The sequence below is a fragment of the Rhineura floridana genome, chromosome 7 (assembly GCF_030035675.1).
Source record: "Rhineura floridana isolate rRhiFlo1 chromosome 7, rRhiFlo1.hap2, whole genome shotgun sequence".
Taxonomy (NCBI): Eukaryota; Metazoa; Chordata; class Lepidosauria; order Squamata; family Rhineuridae; genus Rhineura; species Rhineura floridana.
Genome location: NC_084486.1, coordinates 144,870,081 through 144,891,079, shown reverse-complemented (window position 1 = coordinate 144,891,079; position 20,999 = coordinate 144,870,081). Strand labels below are relative to the sequence as shown.

Here is a 20,999-nt window from a genome sequence, read left to right as displayed (position 1 = left end):
CACAATCCAATCAGGATGAATGCTCACTGTCAAACAAATCAGAACCAATCCTCAGGAAAGACCAGACATAGGGTAGCTACACTCTCACTGTTCTGCTAGTTTCCGTGTTTTTCCACCTCTCTTTTCTGAAAACAGGGACACACAACACTAATCAAACCCCACTCCTTTTTACTGTAAAACCTGGTGCGATCAGCTTGAGTGCATTATAAAAAAAATTGCTTCAAAGAGATTTTGCAACTGATCAGCAGATCAACCCATTGCTCCTCCAGGTACAGCCAAAGGAAATGCTTTGCTGCTAGTGTGCTACAACCTTAGGGTACAAACACACTCACTGTTCTGCCAGTTTCAGTACGTTTCCACCTCTCTCTTCCAAAAATGGAGGTGCTCAAAGCTAGTCAACCCCTGCCCCATTTTATTGTAAAACCAGGTGGGATCAGCTTGAGTGCATTAAAAAAAAAAAAAGCTTCAAACAGATTTTGCAGCTGATTGGCAGATCAACCTGTTCCCCCTCCAGGTGTGGCTAATGGAAACATTTTGCTGTGGGTGACTAATGTGATCACAGCCTTAACCTCAACTTAAGCTTTGGGGACACAAATCAGAATGAATGCTCAATAAACAAGTCATCTGGAGGAGCTCAAGGAAAACCCCAGAGAAACAGCAGATTGCCCACCACGTACCTTGCCCCGTATCTCCCCTTGTGGGTTTGCTTTGGTGCTGATTTGTAGGAAGGCTGTGCCCTGAGCCAGGTGAAGAAGTAGCTCCTCATCCAGGTCCTTCACTACCCCTTGAGCCTATGCAGGAAGAAGTGCATCAGTGGAGCCCCGGGCAAGGTCATCAGTCCCAATCCTTATATCTTAGGGTCTTTCTTCCCACTCCCCTTGAGCCAGTTCTGTGCTCATAAACAGACCCACTCTGGCCTTTGCCATTGGCCAGATGACTAAAAGTCACTGGGAGGCTGCACCTGCACCTGCCTCCCAGGAAGAACATCATGGCCAGTTAAAAGGGGAGGGAGATCAACCTGGCCCCAGCTGCTGGCCAGAGAAGGACCATCTGCAGGACACTTTGCATCCCCCTCCCTGCCAGAAAGAACATTCTGTTTCAACTGCTAGGTGGTCCGGAGCTGCAAAACTGAACAGAAGCATGATCTGGCTCCATCCATTGTCCAGAGGACTAGGAGCTGCTGGATAGGAAAGGATGTAGTGGTACCATGTCTGCCTTACATGTAGAAGGTTCCAGGTTCAGTCTCCAGCATCTCTTGGTAGGACTGGGGGAGACTTCTCCCTGACACCCTGGAGAGCCACTGCCAGTGTGTGTTGGAAATCCTGAGCAAGGTGAACCAATGGTCTGATTTTGTATAAAGCAGCTTCCCCTGTTCCTATGGATTGTGTGTGTCTGTGAGAGTGTGTGTATGGCAGAGAGAGAGTTTTGGGTTGTTAGTTGGTATTTTACAATCTGTTACTTGTTACACTCTTTGAAAATCAATTGATTGAAAAGTGGGGTATATATCTTCATAATAAATACCAAGCACCTTAGGCCATTTTGCTTGAGCAGCAATATGTTGCAAGTGAGAATAAATATCTCCAGAGGCAAGTTGTGTACCTCTCATTACAAAATGCTGGAGTTTAGGCGGCCACCTCTATTTTATCATTCTTCCCAGGGCTACCTGGCTGGCTATTGCTGGAAACAAAATACTGGACTAGTAGATAGGTCTGATTCATGCAAGGCAATTTTAATGACTTGGTTTTTATTTTTACATTTTAAACTTTACTATGAAACATTATTGCTATTTATTTATTGGTTGGTTTGCTGTGAAAATCTGCATCTGAAGAACAGTTCATCTGTGTAACTCAAAAACTTGCACCACTTTTGAAAATTAAATCAGACACACACACAGTAATTAACAGGGAAAACATGTAACCAAGCCAACACAGTTGCCCCGTCCCTTACCAGGTTAAAGTTTTCCTCATTTGGAGATAAGCAGTAGGAAAACCATCACCTGCAAAATGTGTTTGTCCAGCTGGCACATTTGGAAAGCCAGGAAAGAAAAAACCTAACACTGTCCACAGGGCCAGCTGCAGTTTGGAGGAGACCTCAAGAAAAGAGCCTCTCCTATGTGGGTAGGTAGGGTTGCCAGGTTCAGGGCCTGAGACTGATCCTGTATCTTTAGGAGAAGAGAAAGTCAGCCAAGTGCAGGTGTTCTTGCAACTCTGTAATAGGAAAAACCACAAGATGGAATTCTCCCTTTGCCCTGCACAACTTTTAAAGATACAGAAGACCTCTTGGAGGCTGCGCCTGGCAACTAAGAGGTCTTCTGTATCTTTAAAAGTTGTGCAGGGGAAGGGAGACTTCCACCTGGTGGTTTTTCCCATTACAGGGTTGCAAGAACACCTGCACTTGGCTGACTTTCTCTTCTCCTAAAGGTACAGGATCACTCCCAGGCCCTGAACCTGGCAACCCTATGGGTGAGCCCTGATGAGCTTACCTGGCAGTGGCAGTCAGGTACAGTGCTGCAATCAGCACCAGGAGGCTTGGAGCTACCACTTTGAATGCCCTACAATGCCCCCAGCATGGCTCTGCTCCAGGGCACTGTGGAAAATTTTAAATGGTTGCTCCACATTACTAGTCACAGGAAGCTCAAGGCAGAGTGTCTGAGTGCAGCGGTGAGCCCTTCCAGAATGCTTAGCTCCTGGTGGCTGCCCAAGCATGTCATGTGTTGATGCCAGGCCGGCCCACTCACTGAAAGCTCTGTGAAAACTTAGGCACATGTGGATTTTGGACATTTCAGCAATCGCTACTTCTCATACTTTTCTTTAAGTTTCAATGAACGATGTGATTCTCTGGGACTCAAGTAACTATTGCTATATTGTTAAACTTGCATTTTAGATTTTATCATAGGAAAACTTGTGATCCACCAAGCACAGCCCAACAGTTGTGAGTGCTTTGAACAGCAAGAATGTGTCTGTGGAACATATGACAAGGTACAATGTATGCTTACTAGACTGTTTTTGGCATAGCAAAATACATTTTATGCATTATCTTTGTCAATATACAATATGAAGTTGAGCATTGTGCAATGTTTAATTTTTAAAAAATCAACTAAAATATGATCTTTCTCTCTCTCTTTTCAAAAACAAATCCCTCTAGTCTACGGTAGGCTTGATGGAGAATTCAGATGAAAACAGAAAGGGGAGCAGCAATTGTCAATGTTTGCTCATTTTTCCCATGTCTGCAGCAGAAATCAATGCAGTGAATATGATCAACATTCGCTGTTGCTGACAGTCTGCAAACAATACATAGCTGATTATGCCATCCCCGCAGTTTGGACTGTGAATGGGGTGGGATAACATAATGACAACACAATTTATGTAAACTGCATAACTTATGTAATTTTGCCACAGCTGATAGCAACATGAATAATATAGTTTTTAGCTGAATACGAACTGCAGCAGAACAGAAACAGTGCTGCATGGGACAAATGCAGAGCAGAATGGAAACAATGCCTTCTTACCTTCCTAGTCTAAGGTACTGGCTATGACCACATCTTGTGGCAGTGAGTTCTTTAACTGTGAAGAAGTACTTTGAGTTAGAAGAAACTGACAACCTCGGTTGTACTAGTACACACCTTCAGCCACCACCATCCCAGCAAAGTGCAAAGGAACACAGAACAGAGGAAGCTGCCTTAGACCAAGTTAGACCATTGGTTCATCTAGCACAATATTTACAGCGCTGACTGGCAGCGGCTCTCCAGGATTTCAGACGGAGGATATTCCCAACCCTATCTGGAGACACTTGGGGTTGAACAGGAGACCTTCTGCATGCAAAGCAGATGCTCTACTCTTAAGCTGTGACCTTTCCCCTTACCTCTGTGCCATAGAAGCCCCTAAGTAGTCGCTTGTGCTCCCGGAGGCTGTTTTCCTGGAGCTCGCCCAGCTCAGCAAAACCATGGAGGTGAGCACTGACGGTGCCATCATCAGCCTTGCCAAGGCCAGCTACTATAATCTCGTAGTGCAGGTGGCAGTGATCATCCAAGGATACCCAGGCATGCCCAGCGGATCCAGTACGCACAGGAGGGGACACGAATTGGCCGGCAAGGGGGACAGGAAGCTCTGCAGCACAAACGCCAAAATGTCACATATTCCGGGGCTGATCTACTGCCTGAAGCCAATGCCTTTGCTCAGTGGAGAGTGGCTGCAGCTACAGAGCTGAGCTATGGCATGCTAGCTGGGCCCACCCAGAAGCAAACCACCAAACCAAACCTTCCCCTTGCAGCTTTAGGTTTCTGACCATTCAAATGCCTGTTCTAGTCACTGGGATTTTTCTTACAACCACCTCAATTATAAATATGTTTACATTTCCAAAGGGATAGCCATGTTCCTGTCTGTCGCAGCAAAAACAACAAATGGCACCTTGAAGACATTTTGATATGCTGCAGTACATTTCCTAGTCTTTAAGGTACCACAAGCCTCTCTTGTTGCTTCTGGGTTTAGAATTTGTTTTTAACTGGATTTGGGAAGATCACCTACACTGAACCATTGTGCTTATGCTCATGCAACCTGTGAAACTGATTGGCTGAGCTGAAGTGATGGTGGAGAATGTTACACTGAACATTCCAACAGTGTGTGTGTGTGTGGGGGGGGAACAGAGTAGTCAGAATGTTCGCAGTTCAATTTGTGTGAGGGATTACAACCTGTCTCAGAACTCAAGGGAGGAAACAGGGATGCTAGGAAGGATGGTCAAGAAATAGTACTGAATAGGCAGATTGGCAATAAGCAGGGCCTTGAGGGAAAAAGTGATGAACAGATGTATTGGGGAAAAAGAAGAGGCCAAAAACAAAGTAAGTCTGGTCCTAAGAACAGGAGGGACTGTGAATTGTTGGGAGGGTGGATGTGGACTGGGAAGGGCTGGGAACCGTGAGCTAGGGAACAAAGAGGTGGTAGACGGTGGCCAAGAAGAGGTGGTAGACGAGGCTTTTCTCAAACAAATCTCTGAAATCTCAATGAGGCAAGAAGTAGTAGTGATGGGGGACTTCAACTACTCGGATATCTGCTGGGAGACAAACTCTGCAAAGCACAAAGCCTCCAACAAATTCCTGATGGGCCTTGCTGATAATTTCCTCTTTCAAAAAGTAGAAGAAGGAACAAGGGGATCAGCAATCCTGGACCTGATCTTAACTAACACGGACGAATTGGTCATGGGAATTAAAGCGGTCGGTACCTTGGGGGAAAGTGACCATGTAATGCTGGAATTTGTGATTCTGGGGAAAGCCAAAGAAGAATATAGTGAAACATAGACCTTGGATTTCAGGAAAGCCGATTTTACCAAGCTCAGGAAAATGATGGGTAGGATCCCGTGGCTAGATAGACTAAAGAAAAAAGGAGCCCAAGAAGCGTGGGAGTTCATGAAGAACGTATTACAAAAAGCGCAATCGCAAACAATTCCAAAGAGAAAGAAAAACGGAAGACATCGGAAAAAGCCAATGTGGCTACACGGAAGACTGGTGGAGGAGGTAAAAGTAAAAAAGAGCATGTATAAAGAACGGAAGGAAGGACGCACCACCAAGGAAGAGTACCGACAAGCGGCTCGGGCTTGCAGGAATAGCGTAAGGAAAGCTAAAACCCGGAATGAGCTGAGGCTGGCGAGGGAAGCGAGGAACAACAAAAAGGGGTTTTTCAGATATGTTCGAAGCAAGAGAAAGACCAAGGAAATGGTGGGACTGCTGCTCAATGAGGATGGCAAAATGTTGACAGATAACAAGGAAAAGGCAGAACTGCTCAACACCTATTATGCCTCCTTTTTCTCCCAAAAAGGGAACAGTGTGCAACCTTGCATTGGTAGCAATCTCAGTAAAGGGTCGGGATTGCAGGTCGAGATTGATAAGGAGATAGTCAGGTAATACCTAGTTAACCTAAATGAGTTCAAATCTCCAGGGCCTGATGAACTGCATCCCAGAGTATTGAAGGAACTTGCAGATGTACTCTCGGAACCTCTTGCCATCATCTTTGAGAAATCCTGGAGAACGGGAGAGGTGCCGGAGAATTGGAGATGGGCAAACGTTGTCCCGCTCTTTAAAAAGGTTAAAAAGAAGATCCAGGGAATTACAGGCCGGTCAGTCTGACTTCAATACCGGGAAAGATATTAGAACGGATAATAGAGTCCATTGGCAACTATCTAGATGACAATGCTGTGATTAGTAGGAGCCAGCATGGGTTTGTCAAGAAAAAATCCTGTCAAACTAATCTCATCTCTTGTTTTGATCGGGTCACTAGCCTAGTAGATGGTGGAAATGCTGTAGATGTCATCTATCTAGATTTCAGCAAAGCGTTTGACAAAGTCCCCCACGACCTTTTGATTAGCAAACTCGTCAAATGCGGACTACATGGAAATACTGTCAGGTGGATTCACAACTGGTTGGAAAACCGTACTCAAAGAGTGGTCATCGGTGGCTCTGCTTCGGACTGGAAGGAGGTCTCGAGTGGAGTGCCACAGGGTTCTGTCCTGGGGCCGATACTCTTCAACATTTTTATCAATGACTTAGATGATGGGGTGGAGGGAAGCCTTATGAAGTTTGCGGATGATACGAAACTGGGAGGGATAGCTAACACAATGGAAGACAGGAATAAAATCCAAAGGGACCTGGATAGACTAGAAAATTGGGCTGAAATTAATAAAATGACATTCAATAAAGACAAATGCAGGATTCTGTATTTAGTCCACAAAAACAAAATGCACGGGTACAGGATGGGAAATACCCGGCTTAGCAGTAGTGCGTGTGAGAAGGACCTTGGAATTGTAGTGGATCGTAAGTTGAACATGACCCAGCAGTGTGATGCTGCGGCAAAAAAGGCAAACGTGGTTTTGGGATGCATAAACAGAGCTATAGTTTCCAGGTCAAGGGAATTAATAGTCCCACTATATTCTGCATTGGTCAGGCCTCATCTGGAATACTGCGTTCAGTTCTGGGTGCCTCATTTTAAGAAAGATATAGACAAGTTAGAGCGGGTTCAGAAGAGGGCAAAGAGGATGATAGCTGGTATGGAGAACAAGTCTTATGAGGAAAGGTTGAAGGAACTTGGCATGTTCAGTCTGGTGAAGAGAAGGCTGAGGGGTGACATGATTGCACTCTTTAAGTACCTGAAGGGCTGTCACATAGAGGAGGGTACAAATTTGTTCTCTGCTGCCCCAGAGGGTAGGACTAAGTCTAATGGTTTTAAGTTGCAGGAGCGTAGATTCAGATTGGACATTAGAAGGAACTTCTTGACAGTAAGGGCAGTTCGGCAATGGAACCGACTGCCTAGGGAGGTGGTGGGATCCCCTTCGCTGGATGTCTTCAAGCAGAGGCTGGACAGCTATCTGCCGGAGATGCTCTAGCTGTGGATTTCCTGCTGTGAGCAGGAGGTTGGACTCGATGGCCTACAAGGCCCCTTCCAACTCTATGATTCTATGAGTCTTGATCCTGGCTAGGGATGGGTGAGAATTTCGATTCAGTTCACATTTCAAGCAGAATTTATCAAATTTGCAATTTCCAAAACAATATGAGAAGTGAAACACAGCCATCCTTTGAAATTTGCATGTATTAGAATTTTGGGATGCCGTTCACCAACTAAACAACATTTACAAAAATGCATATGTGAGGGGAAAGTGTGCATACATGAGTGAAACTAACATGCAAAAAGACATGATGTGATGAGAAATAGCTTGCAAAAATGTGTACCTTTGTCAAAACTGCCTACAAAAATGTGTTTATTTGGAGAAATTCGCACTAAAATGGTGGAGAATTTTCATGATATTTTTTTTTAAAAAAATTCTCAGATTGCTGCAGAAATGTAGGGAACTGAATTTAACACTGGAAAAGTGGGGAACTGAGAGAACAGAAACAGACATATCTTTCCATCCCTAATCCTGGCAGGGCTGCTTTACCTCTTCATGGTTGCGTGGAAGGGGAATTCTGCCAGCTGCGGCTTCTACTGTCCCTGCAGCACTGTCACCTGGCAACCCTAAAGGGGCAACGAGGCCAAGATATGGGAGTGTTGGGGAGGGACAAGAGCTGTATTTCACATCATGATTTAAACTTAAGAGCCAGTTCTCTTGGCTGCAGATCAACATCTGAATTATTTAAACTCTTTGGATCTGAAATTTTTAAAAAGTTGGCTGACTTTCAAATTAATGCAACATGTTTATCTCAGGGCTTGCCTGCCTCTATGTCAGGGATGGGGAACTTTCTGGTCCTTCAGATGCTGTTGGATTCCAACTCCCATCAGCTCCATCTAGCATGGACAATGGCCAAGGATGATGGGAGTTGGAGTCTGAAAGAACTCTGGCATGTTTAGCCTGGAGAAGAGAAGACTGAGGGGAGATACGATAGCACTCTTCAAGTACTTGAAAGGTTGTCACACAGAGGAGGGCCGGGATCTCTTCTCGATCCTCCCAGAGTGCAGGACACAGAATAATGGGCTCAGGTTACAGGAAGCCAGATTTCGACTGAACATCAGGAAAAACTTCCTGTTAGAGCCAAACAACAATGGAACCAATTACCTAGAGAGGTAGTGGGCTCTCCAACACTGGAGGCATTCAAGAGGCAGCTGGACAGCCATCTGTCTGGAATGCTTTGATTTGGATTCCTGCATTGAGCAGAGGGTTGGACTCGATGGCCTTATAGGCCCCTTCCAACTCTATGATTCTAGGAGTCCAACAAATATTGGGAGGGCCACAGGTCCCCTATCCTTGCTCTACCTGCTTGACTCCTGTTGTTGTTGTTTTTAACTCTGTAGTCTTTGGCATCCAGCATCCTTTTTGCCTTCTCTTGGCCTGGTCACAGACTTTTCCCTAATCCCAGAACTAAAAAAAGTCTAGGCATGACTTCTTTTTATTATTTTGCAATAAAGGGTTTTATATTGCAATTATTTTAAGATTTTCTGGCTTTAAACTGCTTTTATGTATAGTATTTTATTTTGTCAAGTTGCTTTGAGACTTTTTATTGTATAAAGCAACTGATATTGTATAAAGCCATCTGTCAGGAATGCTTTGATTTGGATTCTTGCATTGAGCAGGGGGTTGGACTTGATGGCCCTATAGGCCCCTTCCAACTCTACTTTTCTATGATTCTATGATAAAATGAAATTAATAATTAACAATAGTAGTAATAATAATAGGCAAAGGCCCTTTTATTTCACCCCAACCACCCAGCAGGCTCCTGCCAGGTGGTTCAGCTTCTCACATACTCTTTCCGTCCGATGGTACCTTCATATCGTGCCTGCAGTCCACTGTACAGCAGGGAGTTGATCTGTCCACGCAATTCCCCTTCTTCGAAATCCTTGGTGCCCACATTTAAGAAGAGCTCGTTCTGCAACAACATGTGGGCATCGCGCCCATTCACTTGACCCCAGCTCCCGCTGGCCTGAACAAACATGGATATTTCAAGAGGTAATTAAAAAAAAACACCACACACCATTACACACAGTATGGTTATCTAGAAACTCAGGTGAAACATAACCTGCACACATAAGAACATAAGAAGAGCCTGCTGGATCAGGCCAGTGGCCCATCTAGTCCAGCATCCTGTTCTCACAGTGGCCTACCAGGTGCCTGGGGGAAGCCCGTAAGCAGGACCCGAGTGCAAGAACACTCTCCCCTCCTGAGGCTTCCGGCAACTGGTTTTCAGAAGCATGCTGCCTCTGACTAGGGTGGCACAGCACAGCCATCATGGCTAGTAGCCATTGATAGCCCTGTCCTCCATGAATTTGTCTAATCTTTTAAAGCCATCCAAGCTGGTGGCCATTACTGCATCTTGTGGGAGCAAATTCCATAGTTTAACTATGCGCTGAGTAAAGAAGTACTTCCTTTTGTCTGTCCTGAATCTTCCAACATTCAGCTTCTTTGAATGTCCACGAGTTCTAGTATTATGAGAGAGGGAGAAGAACTTTTCTCTATCCACTTTCTCAATGCCATGCATAATTTTATACACTTCTATCATGTCTCCTCTGACCCGCCTTTTCTCTAAACTAAAAAGCCCCAAATGCTGCAACCTTTCCTCGTAAGGGAGTCGCTCCATCCCCTTGATCATTCTGGTTGCCCTCTTCTGAACCTTTTCCAACTCTAGAATATCCTTTCTGAGATGAGGCGACCAGAACTGTACACAGTATTCCAAATGCGGCCGCACCATAGATTTATACAACATATTTATACACAGAATTTGATGTTTGCTCCAGTTTGAATTTATTTTGCACATTTGAAGCCACTAGAGATGGCCAACATCATGGAAAGTGGCTCGACCAGAGAGGCCTGGCCATTTTCTCCAGGGCCCCTTGCTTCTCATCCCGATCCACGCTGACACTCACCATTCCGTCCTTATAGCTGTGCGTCATGTCGTATAAGATGTTACGCTTATTTCTTCTGCGAGGTTTGGTCTCTAGCGTGACGCCAATCACTTCGCTTCTTGTTCCTGCCACCTGGACCTGTGGGAGGAGAGCATAGCTCAGAAAAAGTGACTAGCTTCTAGGCAATGTAAGACGGTCTGGAGGTTGCAGCTAGTGCAGAATGAGGTTGCTAGGTTGGTAAGTGGGGCAGTCCCATGGGACTGCGTGTCATTGGCCTTGAAAGTGCTGCACCGGCTGTCAGCAAGTTACCAAGCTCAATTCAAGGCGGTAATACTAATGTACAAAGTCCTAAATGGCTTAGGACCCAAGTAGTTAAAAGAATGCCTCCCCCTGTATTAACCATCTTGGGCCCTACAATTGGCAGGGGAGGGCCTGTTGGTAGCGCCAATGCTGGATGCTGCCCGGTTGGTGCTGACCTGTGACGGGGCCTTCTTGGTGGTGGTTCTTTATTTGTGAAATGCCCCTGGTGAGGAATTTAAAAACATTCCTGTTCACCCAGGCATTTGATGGCCGGAAGACACTGTTTCTGGCAGCCTTGGAATTATTAGCTGTGAAGGTGACTGTTTTTAAATGTTCTTAATAGTTTTTTTAATTGTATTGTTTTGTTGGTTGCCTCCCTGGGCTCCTTTGGAAGGAAGGGCAGGATAAAATTTTAATAGATAAATAAATAATAATAACCTAAGATGCTCCTTCTCCCCTAACTCACTTACTAGCCTGGGGACTTACGACGTTTGCATTAAAAATAAGAGACAGGCATTATGATGCCCAAACTGTTGTACAGCTCCAATTTTAATCCAGGATGGATTACTAGCCTGGCACGGCTTGGCAAGAAGGGAGAGGGAAATGAGGGCTTTCCCCCTTCCTTTCCGAGTACAACCATTAGCTTCTAGGGAAATGTAATTTTCTGAAAAGGCCACAGTGTCAATAGCTGGGGAGGAAGAGCCTTTCCATCCTTCCCTCTCTCTGTTTGCATGGGAACCACCGCCATGCCAGCCTTGGAAATGGCATAGGAGGAGTTTGGGGGCTCACACATTTGGGTTTGCTAGGAAATAAGCTGAAATATTTCATTTTTGAGGTTTCTCCCCCCCCCCATAGAATCATAGAGTTGGAAGGGGCTTATAAGGCCCTCAAGCCCAACTCCCTACTCACTGCAGGAATCAAAATGAAATTGATTGGCTTATTTCTGGGCAAATTGATGTGAACCAGTTGTGGGTCATCCTCAGTGGAAGGGGGGGCAGAGGACAGTGGGAACAATCTGGAGGTCCACTTTGTACCACCACAAGCGATTTTGGGGCACACCTCAGGTGGGAGTTCAGTGCTTATCACTGCAGCAAGGCCAGGCCAAGTAAGAACCAAGCTGGCAGCATGGCTCATGTAGGGATGGCCCCTTGACTGATCAGGGTCTCTGCAGGTGACTTGTTTTGCCAATCTCTTGCACTAGGTGTGCGCCAATACACAGACACATTCCTTCCTACCTGATACTCCAAAGTCCCATTCTCATGCAGCATGAGCTTGGCAGAACCCACGGCCCCAGTCTGGGTGGGCGTCAAGGTATCTCCTCCACAAAGCACACTCTGGATGGCTGGGAGCAAGAGAGAAAAGGGTGCATTTATGAGACAGAGCTAGCAGCATGGATGAGAGCCAAATCTACACTTAGAAATCATCAGCGACACATAAGGCTGCACCATATTCAGCTACATGGACAGCTGTAGGACAGGTAGAAGTTCAGTGAGTGAACTTTTCATTAAGACACAGCCAAGCTCTATCTAGTCCAGCATTATATTTCCAGAAACAGCCCTACAGTGTCCCCTGGGAAGTTCACAAGAAGGCCATAAAGGCAGAAGCCCTTCACAGCTGTTTGACCCCAAACACCTGGTAATCGGAGGTAGAATGCCTCAGAACATGGAGGTTCCATTTTAGCTATCATGGCAAATGCCTGTCAATCAACCTATTACCTATGAGTTTGCCTAACCCTTTTAGAAGCCATCAAAGCCGATCAATGGCCTTCATCGCGACATCTTGTGGCAATGAATCCCACAAGTTAATGGTACATTCAATGAATTAGTACTTCCTCTGGTCCATCCTGAAGAATGTGGCAGCTCCGCTTGTCACTGGGGCAGAATATTGCCATCATTATTACACCACAGCTCAAAGAATGGCACGGGCTGCCAATTAGCTACTGGGCTAAATTCAAGGTGCTAGTACTGGTGTGCAAAGGCCTGTGCAGCTTGGGACCAGGATAATTAAAAGATTGCATCTCATCCTTTATATACCCAACTGAGCTCTGCAAGAGAGGGCATCCTGCAGATACTCTCTTATCAGGAGATCCATTCTGCACAATGACAGAATCGATCATTTAGTATGGTGGCACCTGCCCTCTGGAAGTCCCTCTTACACATCAGACAGGTGCTGTCTCTGTTGTCTTTTTCAGTGCCTGACTTTCCTCTTTCAACAAGCCTTCTAAAGTGGAGATTTTTATCTCAGTCAATATTTGTATTGAATTTAAAATTGTAATTGTTTTTAAAATGAGCAATTGCTTTAACTTTTTCTTTTAATATGCAGTTGTTTATGTTTTTATTTCATTCTGAAATCGCTTTCACCGGAAGGAACTCATAAACAAACAAGCAAACAAACAAATACTGGACCCTACTGAAAACTTCCTTGGTTAACCCAGACATCTAGGATTTTGAGAAATGGGAAGGGGAGGGGGGAATTCTCTCTCTACATTGCTTTCCTCATCATTTCAAGTGCACAATGGAAAGAAATGTAACTGTTGAATTTCTGCTTGTCACACAACTGGCAATAGCACAGGAACCCTGCCCAGAAAAATGTGGCACTGCTTTTTCCATGTCATGGGATCCTATTAGGCTTCATAGAGCATCTCCATGACCCCCACCCCCAACTCACTGTCACAGCTTTTCCTGGTAGTGATTTGGCCGGTGATCTTCTGCCTCAATCTGCCCTCGACCTCTGCAGTTATCGTCAGCTGCCCTTGTGCCAGCCACAACATCTCTTGAGTCGCCAGTCCTGTCAGCACCTCTGCAAATTCAGGGGCCTGGTATGGCAAAAGCAGGGAGAGGGGAAAGGGAAGGAGCAGGGGGCACCGTTAAGTCACCTGCAAAGCAAGCAGCTGGAAGCAGTCCTCAAATATGGCAGCTTTACCTGCAAGGTGACATTGGCCAGCACCTCCCTCAGGACCTTGTCTTGGTGAAGGATTTGCATCCTCAAAGGGAGCCAGGGAGATTCTGGGAAGAGAAAAAATATGCCACATGACATCCATTACAAACACTCCTTTACACATCTTGCTCACACTCAGTGGCATCTTCTGGGTGGCACCAACACAGCCCTCCATTTTTGTTTCTTTACTAGGGATGGGATCCGTTAGCCGGTGCAGCTTCGAACGCATTCCATCAATCTTACAGGCAGTATTGATTCAAGTTCATTCTTTATCCACTACTCACTGCTTTTACCGGTCTGATATTTTCCTCTCTCCAAAAATACTGATATTAACACTGACATTTTCTTTCAAAATATTGATATTTGGATATTGATCTGCGGTTGCAGGTGCCACATATTTCTCGTTCTGCATTTGTAAGAAATCTTTCATTTAGTGTGGCAGCACTTACACTTTGGAACTACCTGCCTCTTGACATCAGGCAGGCACCTCTGCTGTATTCTTGTCAGCGCCTGCTTAAAACATTTCTGTATATGCAAGCCTATCCAGATACATAGATGTTGATGTGTTTTGATCTTTTTTTTTAGTTTACTGCTGTTTTAAATGTTTTAATTACTTGTCTTAACTGTTTTTATTGATAATTTTAATGTTTCTTGTGAACTGCTTAGAGGTTTTTCTTACAATTGAGTGGTATATACATTTTGTTTAATAAATAAAAATTGATAAATATATATTGGGGGTGTAATGGGAGGCGGCTCCAGCCACACAGGGCCAGGGCGTCTCTCTACACTGGTGGACGCCAGCCACCGCTGGGTTACTCTTCACAACTCCCCACCTGGTAAACCTGTGAGAGGTCTTAGCTTGCCTTTGGGATCCACAGAGGGGCCCTGTCAGTCTTCTGTAGGGTCTACGCTAGGAGGGGGATAGCACACTACAGCCCCCCACTGAGGGCACTTTGCCCAGGGTACCTTCAAGCCCTAATCCTCTCTACAGCCCCACGACATAGGTTGCAATTGTTTCAGAGATAGGGTACTGAGGTCAACAGTTTGTGATGCCCTGAAGGAGACACAGTTTAAGTGACTCTGAGGGCTCATCTACACAGGGTTTTACTGTGCGTCTGGTGCTACTCACATCCCCTTTTAATTTGCATAGTTCAGATGACATTACTGCCAAACAGAAGCTATCACACAGTTTCCCCCTTGTAAATCCATACTAACCCAATCCTCTGATAATCCAAAAAGGGAAGGGAAAAACATCTTCACTCTGTATCTCTAGGGCTTGCAGATGCTTTGCTCCGATGCTTTTAGATGGATGTGTCAATTGTTCCCCTCTCCACACCCACTCCCTCCTCCTCCCTTCTTTCATTTCATTTCCTGTGGGCTGAAGATAAACTTCTGCTGCTCTCTCCCGTTCTGCAAGCCTTTTTTATGTTGCTACAAGCAGTGCCTTTATTTTCTTTTCCCCCCTAACTTGTGTGCAAAAGCGTACAGAAAGATTTGTATTTTAGCTGTATTGTACCAGTGAAAACACAAATAATCACACTTCCAGGTTGTTGTTGTTTGTTAAAAAAATGAAACATACTGCAGAACAAACTGAGCATGCTCGGTTGCCAGGTAACCAGAGGGAGTGGAAATGTTAAATCAGAGGGCACGGTCGTTTGGAAACTGCATGACTGATGCTTCCTCTCAAGTGTGACTAGAAAACACTGTGTTTGCAGCTGGTTGGAGCTCTTACTGTGGACGGTGCAAACAGAAAACGGAGGTAAAAACAGTGTCTTTAGCACAAAGTTATACTCCCATGTGGATAAGCCCTACGTGACTCTGAGTGAGTGTCACTTCTCAGTCTTCTTACATCAGTCCTTGGCTGCAGTGGAAGTTGAACTCGGCTCTCGTTGTTGCAAGCCCAGCTTTTATCCAGCAGACCTGACCAGCTGTCAACTTCAACTAGCTAGGCCAAGCATGCATTCTGGCATCCGGCCGAAATTGGCCCCACAACCCTCCCCTTGTGCTCCTTGCTCACTTTTTTCGGCTGACTTCAGAAGTCCTTTGGTGACAAGGACAAAATCCAGGTTGTTCCCTGTGTCGCTCAGGGTGAGCATAGCAATGCCTCCCATGCCAAGGTGGGTGGGGTCCACGGATGTCAGGATAGCACTGAACGTTTCTGAAATGGAGAGAAAAGCAAGTACACAGTGTGATGGCGACAGTGGCAGGCTTGCACAGAGGAAGCGGCCTTATCCTGAGTCCATCTAGCTGAGGATTGTCTGCTCTCACTGGCAACAGTTCTCCAAGGTTTCGGGCAGCAATCTTTTCCAACCCTATTTGGAGATGCTCCAGGGATTGAACCTGCATGCAAACCAGATACTCTGCCCTGAGATACGGCCTTTCCATATCTATAAATATCTAGGGGTTCTCCTAGAACCATCTCTGTCACTTGAGGCTCAGGTAGCCTCAGTGGCACGGAGTGCCTTCTACCAACTTTGGTTGGTGGCCCAGCCATGCCCCTATCCAGACAGGGATAACCTAGTTTCAGTGGCCCATGCTCTGGTAACCTCCAAGCTAGATTACTGCAATGTGCTCTATGTGGGGCTGCCTTTGAAGACGGTGCGGAAGCTGCAGCTTGTGCAAAATGCAGCAGCCAGATTGGTAACAGGGACCAGAGGGTTTGAACACATAAAACCGATTCTGGCCCGCTTGCATTGGCTGCCTGTATGTTTCCGAGCTCGATTCAAGGTGCTGGTTTTAATGTATAAAGCCTTACAGGGCTTGGGACCACAATACCTGATGTCACGCCTCTCCCGACACGAACCCACCCGTACACTATGCTCAACATCCAAGGCCCTCCAGGTGCCTACTCCAAGGGAAGCTTGGAGGACGGCAACAAGGGAGAGGGCTTTCTCAGTGGTGGCCCCCAAATTATGGAATGATGTTGTTAACGAGGTGCGCCTGGTGCCAACACTGTTATCTTTTCGGCGCTAGGTCAAGACTTTCCTCTTCTCCCAGGCATTTTAGCATGTGTTTTTAAATTGTTTTTTAAAAATGTGTTTTTAAATTTGTATATTTGTTTTTAAAGTTTTTTATTGTTGTAAACTGCCCAGAGAGCTTCGGCAGTATACAAATGTAAATAATAATGATAATAATAATAATGATGATAATAATAAAAAATAGCCAGGGGCAGCCAGACTATTGGACAGAATGGACAATGCAGTATTGTCCTCAGTCATTTTTACTGAGGGTCTCGAAGGACCACATAATGATTTTTCTGCCTGATATAGCAATTGTAATGCACTGCGCTGGATGTGGTATGTTTTTTAATTGGCTCAAGATTACACTTCTTAATTCTAGCCTCCCATTAACTTTGCTGCGAATCCTCTCCACTCCCCTCTAGTACCTCCTTCCTCCATCACTTCTAGTCCATCTCACTCACCTTCTGAGTGGACCACTGAGTTCTAAGAATGGCAGAGCAGCCGCTGCGTCTACTGTTTGCAGCCATTCTGCATAAACATGCTATGGACCACCTGAATGAAGTTCCTGGACCACAAGTGGTCTGTGGACCCCAGTTTGGGAACCCTCGCTCTAGAGTGCAGGTAGAGGTTCAGCTGAAACCAGGAAGCTCTCCCTGCCCAGAAGATCCAGTGGCTTGTCTGGGTGGGGCAGATTTAATCTGGAAGGCTCTCCGGTTACACCACATCAGCAGTTACTAAGCTAGCCAGTGCTGGCTGGTGGCTCCATGTCAGCTTGGACAGCTCCTTGAAACTTTGGACTAAAACCTGGAGCAGATTTCACTGCCCCACTGACATGGAGCCACCAGCCGCCACTGAAGATAGCCGTTATGTTCTGGCTGTTCTGCAATGATTATCCACTCATTTAGACTGCCCCATTGCAATATTTCTACCTATGGGCCTGAGGGTTAATCAGAGACGAGCACTAATAGAAAAGAAATACACCCAGAAGAGTCATGTCCAAGACAATTCTTGTCTGGTTGACTAAGCGGATAGGCCAGATACTTCAAATATTCTAGATTAGGAATGCAGTAAAGGGTTTTAATGAACATCGTGAGCAAGATCTCTTGAATCGGAGCTCTATATGCAGGGCTGGAAATGATAAGAATCTGCACTCAAAGGGAAGACTCTGGCTACTCAGGCCACAGATTACCTGCAAAGAGGGCCCGGTGCCTGATGATTTTGCCTCGTATCTCACCCTCAGGGTGAGACTTTGTGGTCAGGGATACGTGCAGCTGATCCAACTTCAGCAGTCGGATGACAGACTTTTGCAGGTTTCGCCACATGCCGCAGACCTGTAGAGACGGTATCCAGAGAGAAGGGCAGGAAGGATCAGGCTAGTTTATAGTCCATTTGTACAATGCGCCCAATGGACCTGCAAGATTTGCATAGTGTGGCCCAGGCATTTCGAGCAGGACGGGACGGTGATTAAGTGTGATGGGTGCACTCAAGGAAACAGTTAGTATGGGATGGGGATGGTGCGCCATGCTGCTGTTCCTCCCACATTATTACCAAAACTACAGATGTGGCATGGTTATGTCTCCCTACCATGCTGCTCCAGATATGTAGTGCTTCAAATACCACATGGGAAGTTGTATAAAAGTGATAACGACCTCATGGGCCACTCACCATGCTATCCTCAGGGGAGGGACCCTTTTGCACAGGATGCTCAAAAACGACAGTCCCACCAGGCTCTGTGAAACGGACTCGGCTTGGCTGGCCCAGCCTACATGAGTAGGAACAGAGGGTATGAGTTGGATCTGGCAAGGAGATGGTGGCAAGCAGATGGTGGAGACGCTGGTCCTTACCTGGACCCCAGGGAACCCTGGCCAGCATCAAGGATGGGCTTTGAGGTTATAGCAGAGGAGGAAACACTTCCTAGGAATAGGTTAGGCAGATGCCACCAACCTGACGTAGCTCCGAAGTGCCCCACCACATTCTTTAAATAGCCTCCAAAGAGCCAATGGGTTCTGCAGTCAAGTGCATGTTGAGTGAAAAGCATCTCTCAACAGCTAATATTATCACACCAACTCAGCAATGCTGGAATAGCACCCTGCCTACAAGTATTCAAAGTCTGCCCATTTGGTTATCACTCTGTTTTGTGCTTCTCCAAGCATGTAGCAAGCTCTAGGGATATCTTTACCAGGTCAGTATTCTACCAATACCTGTTTATCTACCAATGCACAGGTCAAACAGGAGGGGAGCAGGCAGGCACAAAAAAACCATCTTTGCTAGTTCTAAAGTGACATCAGCTCCTCTAAAGCAAGGTTGCGGAATCTATGGCCCCTCCCAATGTTGTTGGACTCCCGCTCCCATCATTCTTGACCACTGGCCATGCAGGCTGGGGCTGATGGGAGTTGGAGTCCAACAACATCTGGAGGGCATCATGCTGGCAATCCTTGGCAGTTCTATGGCAGTGGGGCGGTAGAATCGGCTCCAGGTTTTAGTCTGATCTGTCAAGGAGCTGTCCAAAGTGCTAAAATACCTTGGAGAGCTCTTTGAAAATCCATACTAAAACCACTGACATCAGGTCCACCAGTCTCCACTGGGCCTATTCTGACTGCAGCAACTCTCAGAGGCAGAGGTCTTTCCCCTTCAGTTGCTACTTGATCTTTTTAAACTGACGAGGCCAGGGATCAAACCTGGAACCTCCCACGTGCAAGCAAACACACTACCTCTGATGCCTCTGCAAGTCATATGAAGCGTGGGGCCCAAGTACCTGCAGGACTGCCTGATTTTTTATGGCCTGCCCCACTTGCTGAGGGTTTCTGATGGGGTGCTTGTAGTAGATCCAAATGCCCCTGAGGTTCATCTGGTCTTTACCAGGGAGCCAAGCACTTAGCGTGGCAGGCCCTGCCCTGTGGAACTCCTTGCCAACAGAGGTTAAGCAGGAGTCATCCCTGCCTGTTTTCCAGAAACTGCATTACTCAGGCAGGCACCTTCTCTGTGGTCTTTTTCGTGCCTTTCAACTAGCCTTCTAAGATCGTTATCCCAGTTGGTAACTGTATTGGATTTGAACTGATTATATGGATGTACTGTTGCTTTAAACTGTTTTTTATATTTATAGGGCTGTATTCAACTAACTTTTCAGAGTAGACCCATTAAAATTAACGAACAAGACTAACTTAGGTCCATTAATTTCAGTGGCTTTACTCTACCCTGAGTAAAAGTTAGTTGAATGCATCCCATAATTTTTTAAAAAAATGTTTTTATATATGCAATTGTTTTAACTGTTTTTCTATAGGTAACTGTTGTATATAATGTTACTGTCTTGTAAATTGCCTCCGGATGCCTCATGGGAAGCAATTCATAAATCAAATAATATTATAAATAGAAAGAAATTTATGTTTGCCACAGGCAAGTGGAGAACTGCAGCTGTGGATCCCTGGCTTTGCCAATGAACCCCGTCAGTACCCTCAGAATGGGTGAAGGTGCACTCCTCAGAACCAGAGTTCGTCTCTCTTCCCTTACCCGGTTTGAGAAATGCAATTCTTCTGTGCCTTGCTAAAAGGAATAAAAACAGGCTTTGGGGCTGTTTTTTGGATTTGCGGATGCATTTTGAAATTAGTCACCACTCGGCTATGCAAAGGCCTGGAAAAAGAGGAGGGACCACCATGACGGGCGCAGCTCTCTCCCGGAGCAGGCAGAAGACAGATTTAACAATGGGGGCGCGCGGGAGATTGACTGATTGCAGCTCCCTGGAGTCAAGCCTGAAGCAGAAGGATCCCCACTGACACTACCCTTGAGCAAGCAGGGAGAGGCAGCTGGGGCCTGGGAACATGTGGATGCTGAACTTGTTTATTGGACTCTTTCCCGTTTCCCCCCAAATTTGTTTTTCATAATAATAAAAAAATAACCGTGACGGGAGGAGCTTTTCTGCCTGGGACAAATACGGTGAAATTCCAAACTGGGATTCACCCATGCCTGTTCAGCTGTTTCGTAATGCTATTAGAGAAATACCAGCTGCCTGTCAGCATGATGAGCAAAGAAGACCAAGAAGCAAAGAAGTGGGGGGAGATAGGGAGCGGGACAGCTAGCACTTGAACCCCACGACAGGGCTTTACATCACCCTTTTTCCGTTTTAGGCACAGGGTCGGCCATCCTATTGTCTCACCATGGGCATTATAATAACAGTGTGTGTGCATTTGTGTAGGGGAAGGGCCGCACTTCGGTGGCAGAGCGAATGCTTCGCATGCCTGAGGTCCCAGGTGCAATCCCCAGCCCCTCCAGGGCAGGCTGCAAGGGCCCCTGTCTGAAACCTGGGACAGCTGCTGCCAGTCAGTGGAGACGATACTGAGGTAGATGTGCCAGTAGTCTGGCTCGGTATAAACAAGCTTCCTGTGTTCCTTTGGAATATGACTAGCATCACATCATGACAAGCAGAAATGTGTAAACCACCACCCCCATCACCGAAATTAATTTCACTAATCATGCTTTTTACTGCCTGAGCAGG

General features: G+C 46.0%; 1 protein-coding gene and 1 long non-coding RNA gene across 4 annotated transcripts in view; one reads left to right on the top strand and one right to left on the bottom strand.

The window, feature by feature from the left end:
* Positions 1 to 20,999, bottom strand: part of CHRD (chordin) — a 64,272-nt gene that overhangs the window by 18,857 nt on the left and 24,416 nt on the right. For 2 of the 3 annotated variants that reach the window (XR_009764133.1, XM_061637445.1), the window contains exons 6-15: positions 18,176 to 18,272; positions 17,700 to 17,841; positions 15,568 to 15,708; positions 13,536 to 13,618; positions 13,281 to 13,428; positions 11,849 to 11,955; positions 10,335 to 10,451; positions 9,238 to 9,394; positions 3,862 to 4,106; positions 678 to 791 (exon numbers count right to left, since the gene is read on the bottom strand). Coding sequence is in view for 2 of the 3 variants with exons in the window: in XM_061637445.1 (XP_061493429.1) it covers positions 678 to 791; positions 3,862 to 4,106; positions 9,238 to 9,394; positions 10,335 to 10,451; positions 11,849 to 11,955; positions 13,281 to 13,428; positions 13,536 to 13,618; positions 15,568 to 15,708; positions 17,700 to 17,841; positions 18,176 to 18,272 (1,351 nt within the window). In the remaining variant the exon portion in view is untranslated. The remainder of the gene's footprint in view (positions 1 to 677; positions 792 to 3,861; positions 4,107 to 9,237; positions 9,395 to 10,334; positions 10,452 to 11,848; positions 11,956 to 13,280; positions 13,429 to 13,535; positions 13,619 to 15,567; positions 15,709 to 17,699; positions 17,842 to 18,175; positions 18,273 to 20,999) is intronic. The other variant, XM_061637446.1, reaches the window with a different exon arrangement.
* LOC133389555 (uncharacterized) lies at positions 901 to 20,369 on the top strand. The gene is made up of 3 exons (XR_009764134.1): positions 901 to 1,331; positions 2,884 to 2,978; positions 19,904 to 20,369. It is a non-coding gene; the product is annotated as an uncharacterized LOC133389555 (long non-coding RNA).